Source organism: Callospermophilus lateralis, chromosome 12, assembly GCF_048772815.1.
Source record: "Callospermophilus lateralis isolate mCalLat2 chromosome 12, mCalLat2.hap1, whole genome shotgun sequence".
NCBI classification, from domain to species: domain Eukaryota; kingdom Metazoa; phylum Chordata; class Mammalia; order Rodentia; family Sciuridae; genus Callospermophilus; species Callospermophilus lateralis.
In genome coordinates this window covers 42376641-42388848 of record NC_135316.1, presented here as the reverse complement: position 1 = coordinate 42388848, position 12208 = coordinate 42376641, and the positions used below count along the sequence as shown (strand labels likewise).

Here is a 12208-nt window from a genome sequence, read left to right as displayed (position 1 = left end):
GTTTAGAGAGAACAGACCTATGAACTAGAACTAGGCCACAGTTTAGAGTCAGCATAGAGAAAGGTAGGCCAGAAAATCTAGTAAAGGAAAGAGACTCACACAAGACCAGAGCTGTTCGAGCTCTTAAATTGCCTCCTCTGTTCCCTTTTCTATCTCTGGTACAATTTAGAGAGAAAAACTTCAGAAAATTTCTTGTCTTCTTTATTTGGAGAGAATGCTAGGAATCTCTGATTTTTTCCCCTCTTAAAACTTTTGTATTTTAAGCTTCAAGGAAACTCAAAATCTTAACAACCTGGTTAGTTCCCTGAAAGTGCTAATACAGACCATTAGAGTATAAGGGCTCCTTCCTTCTGCCAGGCCCCAGAGAAGGAATACACACACATAATATATATATGCACATATGTATTTTGTGTAAAAAGAAACATATGTGCATTTAAAAAATATGCCTCAGTGGCAGTGAGCTGGCAGATTACTTCGGCATGACAGTCATAAAACTGATCAGTATACAACATAAATGTTAAAACAAAGGTTATGAGAATAATCAGAAGAATAAAGTGTTCCCTCTGGAAAATCATAGAGGATCTCACAGATAAATGACAACTGGGCTAGATTTTAAAGGATGTTTATGAATGAAACAGGAAGAATGAAAAAAGAAAGGCACTGGAGAACACCAAAGAAAGCAAGGGAAAGGCAAGAACAAAGATAGAAAAGTACAGCATGATATGGGAAATGTAGGCCCAGTAGAAATTCATCATGGCCTGATCAGAGAAAAGAAGGGGAAAGCTAAAAAGAGGCAAGAAGGTTAAGCTGAAAGTGATTTAGTCAAGAGCCTTGTTTACTATACTAAGAAATTGGGCTTTAATATGCAGTCAAAGGAGGGAATCACCACAGGTTATTTAATAGATGAGGGAGATGACCAGATTCATATTATAGAATTCAGGCAACAATAAACTACATGCTCAAGGCTTACCATGAAAAAGAAGGGTAAGCAGTCAGAGGTTATTAAGAAATGCTAAGCATGAAATAATGTAAATCTAAATTAGTGAGAATAAGAAGAAATGGATGACAAAAGCTTTAAAAGAAGTACATTTCAAAGAACAAACAAAACCAGCTGTGGGTGAGGGAAAATGGTGGAAAAACATAAGACTGAAGTTTTTATTTCTGGGGCTTGGCAGAAGGAAGGAGTCCTTATACTCTTTACTAGATGAGTAGTAAAGTCAATAAGCAGGAAAAATAAGCAAGAAATAAATAATAAGCAAGATAATAAATAATCAATAAGCAAAAAAATAAATAACTTTTTTTGGGGGAAATAATGGACACAATTATTTAGAGACAGACAGACAGACACACACACACACATACACACACAATTACCCCCTCCTACCTCCATCTCCTTTATTTTATAGATTGTGATAAGACATAGGATTTTCTTATATAGTATTTCCTCTCAAGAATATATTGTCCACATTTAACATAAAGAAAATTATGGCTCTAAGAGGATAAGTAGTATATCTAAAGTCAAATGGCCCCCTTTCACAGAACTTAGATAAGAAAAGTTGAAATACTTTTCCCCCAAATGACAGAGACAGTAGGTAGACAGAGCAATGTTCAATCCTAGGGTGTCTGGCTCCAGAGTCAGTGTTCAAAATCAACACAATCTACTTATTAACCACACCATGATTTTATTATTTTGGCATAATAATAAGACAAAGTAAGTAAGTAGAAATCCTGAAGGATAGACTGTTTTCAAGTGAATGATTAGGAAAGGTTTCTCTCAACCTGGTAACTAAAGATCTAGAAGCAGAACATGCTAAAACAAAGTGTTCTTCCTCTGTTTAGTCCAGTATGTTTTAGACACAGAAGAAGGCCAGTAGAGCTGGACAGAGATAAGCCAGGTGGGTGAGAATGAGATGAAAAAGAAAAGGCAGATATAGATTAGCTTGTCAACAGTCTAGATTTCATTTTAGGAAAATGAGCAATTTTATGCAAGAAGTTTAAATAACTTGATTTAAATTTTCCTAAAATATGGTGAAAAAATGAATTGGGTAGAGCTAAGACAGAGTGGAAGCAGCAAAATTCGAATCCAGGCAGTCTATTTCTAGAGCTAAGCTATTTACCACTATGCTTTGTGATGAATTTAAGGCACAGGATATCTGGTGACAGTACAAAATAGAAATATGTATCTGTAGTTCAGAAGAGAAGGTACAGCCAATGATTTAGTTTTATTTTACAGTTCTGATATACAGATATACAGGTAGGTGAGCACTACGGCCATGAGAGTAGCTGAGATAGTTCAAGAAACAAATACAGCAGAAAGGGAAGAAAGCTCATGTCATAATCTATGAAGTCTAATCTTAAAAAGAAATAGTACTACTGTCTCAAGAATATCTAGAACCTTTATTATTCCTTAAAAGAAGTTAGCCCACTGATTAAGACTGGTTTAAAATGACAAGCCTTGGGACTGCTATGTAGTAAAATGAGCTGGAAGCATGAAGACATTATCAAATCCAAAGATCTCACTAAAGACAAAATAACAGAATACATAGCATTCTTAAATATATATTAATAGAAAGAGAAGCCTTTAATTCAATTAAACTAATTTTGATAAAAATGACCTGTAGAGTTTTGTACATGAAACTTTACATACCATACTATTAAGGTGACTTAGCAGCTGAGGGCAAAAACAGCTCCTCTGCTAAAGACTCACACCTGGTGACATGGGCCAATCCCTGCCTGGAGTGGCTAGTGAAAATATAAATAAATAAACGAATGAATAAAAATGGCATAACTAATAGGGAAACCTGGGAAATAAGGTACAACATTTTCAAATGCTTTCTAAGTAAATTCCTTATACCTCTTTGACCTAAAAAAAAAAATCACTAACAAATGCCTAACCCCATCAAGGACAGATATATCCATGTTTCCTGATTCAGTCTGGGGGCAGTAACTGAAGTCTAGGTAATATAGGAATATGAGAAATTCAATACCAAACTGTTGTCCCTTCAGTTTCTTTTCATTATTGACATTTCCTACCATGAGAAGGTGTGATACTCTTTTGACATTCCCTACAATGTTTAGAGAAGATGATGGTGGATGTAGTGAGTCCTGCTAGCTGCCATGTTAAGTGGGGCGATGACGGTCACAATGGAGAGAGATGAAAATTACAGCATTTCTTCTCTGATAAATTTGAGGAGAAAGCCTCTGTTTCCTGAGCAGTAACATGATGCATGTCTACTACTGAAGAGCTATAAAGACCACTTAATACTCCTTTCAGGCAGAAGTTGTTTCCTCTCTTTCAGATTGCTTCCTCCTCACTGAAATCTCCATGCTTCAAAGCTAGTCTTAAGTCCTGCCTTTTTGATGAAAAAGGCATCCCATTTGCCATTTTCTAAAGTCATATCACTGTCTTCTATTTGGCTTAGTATTTGTTTCATGGCTTTTTTTTTTTTTTTTTTTTTTGAGGGCAGGGATTGAACTCAGGGGCACTCTACCACTAAGCCTATTTTGTATTTCATTTAGAGACTTCTGAGTTACATAGTGCCTCACTTTTGCTAAGGCTGGCTTTGAACTCTCAATCCTCCTGCCTCAGCCTCCCAAGCCACTGGGATTATAGGCTTGTGCCACCATGCCTGGCTTATTGCATGTATTTTTTATCTCTTGCTTTCATTACACTACAAGTTTCCTGGACCATATTTTGGTGGTTTTAATTTTTAATTATAAAAATTTTTAAACCTTCACAGAAATAGAGAGAACAGTATAATTAACGACCATATACTCATCTCCAACATTCAACCATGATCAAGATTTTTGCCTCATTACCCTTATACATACATCTTTTTTTCTTTTGCTAAAAGTATTCTATTGTACATTTTTTTTTCAGTAGGCATTTCTAAAACAAAATATGGTGCCACAGACCGAATGTTTGTATCCCTCCTCCAAATCCTATGTTATATTATATCCCTAAGATGATGGTATGTGGAGTTACGGCTTTTGCGGGGAAGAGCCATTGGGGGCCTTCAGGTCATAAGAATGAATTCCTGAAGAATGGGATTAGTGCCCTTGAAAGAGGCTCCAGGTATGTGAAAACAAAGCCAAAATATAGCCATCTATGAACCAGGTTGCTGGTCCTTATAATACCTCAATTCTGCCAGCACTTTGATCTTAGACTTCCAGGACGCTGAAAGTGTAAGAAATAAATTTCTATTGTTATAAGCCACATAGTGTGTGAGTATTTTGTTACAGCAGCCTAAATGGACTAAGATCAAAGTATATTTTCTTAAGTAGTCATGTTAACTAAACCAAATTAACACTTAATTCCTTGATACCATTCAATATCTGTTCCATAGTCAAATTTATGAAATTGCCTCAAAAATGTTTGACAATCAGTTTGTTATTAATCAGTATCCTAATAAGATGGGTTAAGATGTCTCTTCACACTTTTTGGGGGGAGGTACTAAGGATTGAATCCAGGAGCACTTAACCATGAGATATATCTCCAGCCCCTTTTGAATTTTTATTTTGAGACAGTGTTTTGCTAAGTTGCTTAGGGCCTTACTAAATCAATGAGGTTGGCCCCAAGTCCCTACTGATTTAATAAAGAAATTTACTTATTTTTTCTATTGGATGTACCACATTCTGGATTGATCTGTATGTTTCTTCATTGTCTTAGGAGCTATATTTTTCTTTCACTTAGCTAATATGTACTAGGTCCAGCTCATGAGCCACAACTGTATAAAATGCAGTAGATACAACAATGAATACAATAACTATAGTCCTGTTTCAAACAGTTCAAGAAAGTAATAAAAACAAATGTTAATTACTATCAGTTGTGATATATGCTAAGAAGGGAAAGTATATAACAATAAGAGAAATTATAGCAAGAGAACCTAACCTACTTTAGATGTCAGGAGGAGTATTTATTTTATATAGTTTAAAGCCCCTTGTACACTGTTAAGTAAAAAACAATAAGGAAAACAGTATTTCTGGGTTGGCTGGTGAGTTTTCTTCATATTATTAGCTTTGTAAACTAAAAGATATATCACCATCCCTTGAGTTTTAAACATCAGACCCTATTTTCTAAGAGTCTACATCTTCAGCACTTTTCATTTTTTATTTTGAGACATGGTCTTGCTAAGTTGCTGAGACTGGCTTTGAACTTCTAATCCTCCTGCCTCAGTCTCCCAAGATTACAGGTATGTGCCACTGTATCTGGTCAGACAATCAATTTCTAAGAAAGAACAGATGGATGTTATTGAAACCTAGAGGCATATGCTCATTAGGCTATCTATTACACTTTCCTAATAGGGTTTTTAATTTAAAGTTGAGGAAGGAAAAATGCCCAGACACATTTTAAGATTTCATATAATGGAAGGAATAATACAGAAAAGACAGTAGCAGAGGAGTTAAATGACAATCCAGACCTTCATTTTAAAGGATTATAATACAGTTTTTTAAGATATTAAAAACAATACCATCTACTTAAGACCAATATACATGTTGAAGTCCCCCTTAATTTATACTAGATTTAAGTCTACCTGTTTGGGAAATAGCATCATAGTTGTTTGAGTGTCTTGAAAAAAAAAATACATTCTGCTATGGACTGTGGACTGAAGTGAATACTTCCAAAATTCATACATTGAAGTCCTAAACCCCAAAATGACTGTACTTGGGAACAGTTAAGATCAGTGTCCTTATAGGAAGATAAGAGATTAGAGTGTTTTCATTCTTCTATCCCTACTGTAGAGTATTTTTTATCCCTGTGTAGGGTATTTTTTATTAATGGAAGCCTAAGCTGACTAACATAACTTCCTAATTTTTTCCCTCTCTACAGTATCTAAGTCTTAAAGCTCTCTCTTCTGTAATGATTTGTGGAATACATCTGTTCAACTTGTAGGATACATTAGAGACTAAGACCATGTGTATAAAAAGTATTCCTTTATATATAACCAAGCAGACAAGAGAAAAAATAAGGAGTTAAAGCATTTTCTAACCTGAGGGAATGAAATGGAAGAGTGATTTTTGTTTGCATTTACTCTCAAATTCTTGAAATTTCATATTCTTTTCTGTAAAACTAGGAGCTCTCCTAAGGTGAACCATATCTGGATATTTTCAGCTGTGGTCAGTTTCTCTCCGAATCCCACTAGGGTTTGGTGATGCAAAGTAAACAAGGCTATAAATCAAATGTAATGCATTTAATACCTCAATGCATTTCAAATTGATCTGGAATAGGGGTCAGCTTAAATCATTTTTCGAGGGAAACTGTTCCTTCCCATGAAGGAAGTTAAAGATGGCAAATCTGAAAGTTATAGTGGATTCAGATGTGAGGCTGCTTATTTGAGAATGGAGGCAAGGTTGCCTCAGGTGAGATTCTTCGGTTATTTATCTGGTTGAAGACATGGATATTTAAAAACACATCCTTGTGGCTGGCATTACATCTGAAATCTGGTGGGCAAATTTTCAAGAAATAAAAGCTACAAACAAATAGCTTCTGTTCCATTCAGCATGCTGTGGGAAATGGCTAATGGACAAGCATTACTATGACTGGCAAGGCGAGCTGCCAATAAATGATAGGAGCAGAGATTCAAACCACTACATAGCAACACTTCCTACACTTATTTCACTAATTTGTCAAAGTAGGACATTATCTGAAGTGAAAAGAAAAATGGGATTGGCAAGCACAGGGAAAGGAATTATTTAAAAGTAAAACCACGCTTCTTTCTCTACTGGTTAGTGATCTCTGCTTTGCGTAATTATGATTTACTTCAACTATTTTCTGTTACCACATTAGACTTTACTGAGGGTAACTTTTCCTCCTATGTAAATAAAAAGCAAAGAGTTATTTCTTGTAGGGTAAATGCCCATTCTTTCCTTATTCCTGTCTTGTCCTTTTCAGAAGAAATGAAGTTCAGTCTCACAATAGGCAGGGGGTGAGGGAAGTGAGAGGTATTAAGATTCCCTAGATTGGGCAGGGGAAATGGGGGGATGGGAGGAGGGATGGGAATAGGAAAGACAGTAGAATTTTCATATATGAAAACACAACCAGTGTAACTTCACATCATGTATAACCCAACCACAAGAATGGGAAGTTATACTCCATGTATGTATGATATGTCAAAATACGTTCTATTGTCATGTATGATTAAAAAGAACGAATAAAACAAGAACAACAAAATATTTGAAGTTCAGTGGTTGGATGAGAAGAAAGGGCACAGTTATGAGACGCTGCATCAGAGAAGCTGCCAGACCTTTCAGGCCTTATTGTTTTCTAATTTGCCATTTTTTTGCCCTAGAAAAGAACCACAAATACTAATACGATCTGCTATCTTTCTACTCAATCTTCAACTCTTAACTCCTCTAACTCCAATAATTTTAACAGACTGTTAAACAGGTCAATATGTGCAATCTTATATCTTCTAAAATGGGATAAAAACTATTCCATCATAAAGGAAAAATAAATTCACATTTATTAGCTTCAAATCAGTCCAAAATTTCAAGAAAAATGCCATATGTTCTATTTCACATAAGCATTTTTGTGTAATGATCGAGAGTATAGACTCTGGGGATAAACCACCTGAGTTCAAATGCTCACTAGCTGAACAGATTTAAACTAATCTCTATATCTCTATGTCTCTATTCTCTCATCTGTAAATACAAAATAATAATAGTTCTACATTATATTCTGTTGTACCTGGTAAGGAGAATACACTATATGAACACTTACTATTACTAAGATTATTTCAGAAAACAACTGAAGGGCATTACTTTAATCTCATTATTTATTAGTACTATTAAACAGTTATCTGTAAAATCAAGTGAAAACTCAAATAAAATAAGTGTTCTATTATTAATCAGATAAGAAAAAAAGGTAAGTATAAAATCCTTTCTTCAAAATTAGCCTTAACAAAATTAACCTTAACTTAGATTTTACTAACAAAAGCATGAACTTGAGTTTTGGAAGCAAGACATTCTTAAAGAGAGTAGATTGAAAACCATGTACTAACATATAAGACTAGTCTGAAAGACTGACATAATCTGAAATATTGCTCTCTGAACAAAATACATACTTCTGGGGTGATCTGTTGTCAACTTCCGCCTTCAGTCGCAAATTCTCCCTCACCAGGCCACCGTTTTCCAACTTCAATTTTTTATTTGCCTTAAAAAAAAAAAAAAAGAGTTGAAAATAACTATGCACAAGCTAAAACAAAAGTTTCTTGTAAAATTTATGACATGAGCCATCTGTATTTTTTAGAGCAATAATATCAGAAAACTGAATACTAGAACATGGTCTTTGGAAACTGAAAATTACCACTGAGAATAACATCTGAAATGGTGAACACAACTAAGCATTTTTAATCCATATTCCCCAAGCACTCTGCCCATCTATTATCCAGGAAAATAAACAAAACTATATTTAAGCTAGATTAAAGTCATTAAGGAACTATACTAATGGCAAAAATGTGGGGTTTTTTTTCTTTTTTGCATAACTGAACATTCTAAGCAAAGTAACATTACAACACATGCAAGTATTTGCAAACAAATGCTGAAGAGTTAATTCTTGAGCTATGAGACTGATTTCTTCATTGCTACTTAAACACATTTTTCTAGGGATAAATAAAATATGACTGAACTATTTGCTTGCTTTCTTCAAAAAGGCTTTACCAATTCTCTGGCTGACAACTTCTGATATCCTTTTTAAAAAATGGGTCAATATTTTCTGATTCCATGAATTCTAGACCTTGATTAAAAAGAAAAAAAAAACCTCCCAAGTATGATTTCTTTTCCTGAATTATAATTATATTTAATTTTTATTAAATATAAAAATTACCTAAGAAGATAATAATTACTAGAAAAATCTAGAGGTTCAATATTGACTATGGACAGCCTGAAAAATAGTGCTCTTAATTTTAGAATCTTCTTAAAGCCACTTCCTTTGTGTATTCCAAACAAAAATAAGATTGCCTAGACTAGCAACCAAACTCAATTCACATGGCAAGGGAAATTCTCTGCCTAGAACATTTATATTCACAGTTAATGGATCACAAGAACAAAATTAAATCAAGAAGTCCTAAAAACATATTTCAAAAATTTTACCTATGCCTTTGATTAATTTCCAAAACTTCTGTATTACCTACCCATCTATATACAAATGTGCATTTGAATGTGCATTCTCACAAAAGAAGTAGGGCAAAAGACATTTGCGGAGTATAAAACCTAATACCCTTACTTAAAGTCATCCAGGTTCCTTTTGAGATCTGAGCACTTGCTTATCTTCATGACTACACGCCAACCAGGACTGTGGAAGGTTAATTCTTTAAGTGACTGATAAACACCATTATTGCCCCTCTGAAGATATAAGAAAAGCCATTTACTTCCTCATACATATAGACAATGAATTAAGCTTTCAAGTATAACACCATAAGGGGAGGCACTTAGTGAATGCTTTCTGATGATGACTACAGCTTAAATTAGAAACTCATTTGATTTTCTTTCCTCATATCCAAATCCCCCTACTGTATCACTATCATTGTTTCAAGGTCTCTCACCAATTCTGCAACTCTCTTAATATTTTTCATTATGGACAGGCTAGGATTTTCAATTATCAGAGAGTAATGAAGACTAATAATGCAGCTAACTATTCTGCATTATCAACACTGGTTGGGTAATGATACTGCTCTCATAATTCAAAACTTATGCAGTTCAGGAAACATCAAGAAAAAGTCCACTTTGCTCATTCTATGTAGTATTTTATTTTGACTCTCTTATATTCCATATTTGATCTGTAGTATTTTATTACTTTATAATTTTACATTTTTGTCTCTGCACTCCATATTTTCTTATTCATTTTGCTCTGGAGATCCTCCTGCCTCAGTCTCCTGAGTTGCTGGAGCAGGCATGAACCACTGTGCCCAGATGATTTATGTATTTTTTAAAAACAATCCCCACCCCATTCTGAGCTCAGAGTAGTTCCCAATCAGAGATTCATGCTCTAAGAAGCATTTGTTGCAAAATTTAAAAATTATGAAAGAGATCCTACAGATCACACTGATGGCTCAAGAAAAGGTATGGAAGTTAAAGGAAAAATTGCAGATTGAAATATATAATTTCTCAGCTATAATTCCTCTTGTCTTTTTTTCTTTTTCTTTCTTTCTTTTCTTTTTTTTTTTTTTTTTTTGTTTTTTTAATGGCAGCATGAATTGAACCCAGGAGCACTTAAACACTGAGCCATATCCATGGCCATTTTATTTTTTATTTTGAGACAGGGTCTCACTAAATTGCTTAGGTTCTTGCTAATTTGCTGAGGCTGGTTTTGAACTTGCAATCCTCCTGCCTCAGCCTACAGAGTCGCTGGGATTTCAGGCATGCACTACCACACCTGGCTTCCTCTTGTCTTCTAACAATCCAACATAACTAAGGTTGGCCAACAACACACAAAGAAACTATATATATCCCCTAAACTTGCAAAAAAAAAAAAAAAATCAGTGCAATTATATTAGTTATTTATTTTTTTTATCTGTAGCACTAAGTTTCCTTTTTTCTCTTATCTTGACCTTTTCTCAGCCCAAACAGTATTTATTTTATATGTGGAAGATGGCTTACACTTAGTTGCAGATAATTCTCTGCTAACAGGATACGCTGGTAATACTTTAAAATATCATATGGCCTCCATCAATTACTGTACAGGTAGTACTCAGTAATTCAACACAACACTAGTATTTTAAGTGAATGCAGATAGCTGAATGGGTGGTTGGAGACCTGAGTATAACAAAATTTCCATTTAGCACAACCAGACTCCAGGGCAGATAAATCTTTTTTTTAAATATATATTGTTAGTTGTAGTTGGATACAATATCTTTATTTTATTTTTATGTGGTACTGAGGATTGAACCCAGGGCCCCGCACATGCTAGGCAAGTGCTCTACCACTGAGCCACAATCCCAGCCCTGAAAAATCTTAAAGGCTGGTCTTTGGTCAAGAAAGCACTACCACACCTGACTATCACAGATAGTGCTGATGACAGGGAGAGTCTCTCCCTTCCTAGATTGGAAAATCCTAGAAGTTTACCCTTTTCACTTATGTTCTCTCTACTTTGTTGGGTGGGTGGGAAAATAATTGAAAAAAGAGTGAATCACAATCTTCTTTTTCATGGAGTACTCTTAAGCAGCTCCTCACAGGTCTCTTATAATTTATTATTCATCCTTTAACTATCTATTGATAATCAGGGAATCATGGTGCTAGAAAAGAGATGGTCAAAACCTTTCCTTTTATGGGCAAGAAATTGGGTATGCTTTTGTTTTCATACACATAAGGCATAAGCTTAAGCAAACCACAAAGAGGGGAAAATAGAAATACATCCTTTAAATTGATGTTACTCTTCCAGAAGATGCAGTTTCATATAGAAGCATTACAGAGTCTCCACTTACAGTCACAAATGGAACCACCTGATATTTCTTGGCAGCTAATGATATTTAATGAGAAAAAGTCTTCCTATTGCATATAAATGCTCATCCAGCGATTCTGTCTTTCTCAAGTCATCTATTGATAAGTCAAGGTAATATTGCTATTTATACTTTTGAAGGCACTTAAAATATTAAAGAATTTTGAAAACCACCTAACTTACCTCTTTTAATTTATCCACATCATCTTTTACTTTTTCATAGATTTCATTAGCTGTTCTAAGTTTTTTCTTCCATTCTGCTACAGTTTCTGGATCAATTTTACTTGGATTATCTACAACTGGATGTTTATCTTCATTTTGGCTGCCCTGCATCAAGGTTAAAGGATCCAGAATAGTCTTGATCTGTGATTCCAAGCTGAGATTTTTACTTTTAAGCTCTTCTACCTCTTTCTGCAAACAATCTATTTCATCCTGAAAAAGCAACACATAGTCGTTAGGCAGAAATAGGAATTAAACACGAAGAGATGCTAAACTAAAGCCAATATACTTTTGGATTTTATATTCAAATATCTGTAGATACACAGATTCTTAAGATACATCATAATAGCTTTGTAGGAAGACAGTTACATATGGTTTAAATTCTCAAAATGTATCATGATTCAATAAAATTTGACATTTATGTACTTGTACTTTAATTCAATAATAGTTCCAGTTTTAAAAAATAAAAATATTAACTTTTATTTAAGATGTTACGCAGAAAATAAGAAAAGACACATGAATTTCAATAGGGAAGCAGATTTCATTTCAGAAGAA

At 34.4% G+C, this 12208-nt stretch overlaps 1 protein-coding gene across 1 annotated transcript in view; it reads right to left on the bottom strand.

Moving 5' to 3' along the window:
- Window positions 1–12208, bottom strand: part of Obi1 (ORC ubiquitin ligase 1) — a 46133-nt gene that overhangs the window by 11863 nt on the left and 22062 nt on the right. The window contains exons 4-5 of the mRNA XM_076872334.1: window positions 11618–11866; window positions 8064–8152 (exon numbers count right to left, since the gene is read on the bottom strand). Of these exons, the coding sequence (XP_076728449.1) occupies window positions 8064–8152; window positions 11618–11866 (338 nt within the window). The remainder of the gene's footprint in view (window positions 1–8063; window positions 8153–11617; window positions 11867–12208) is intronic.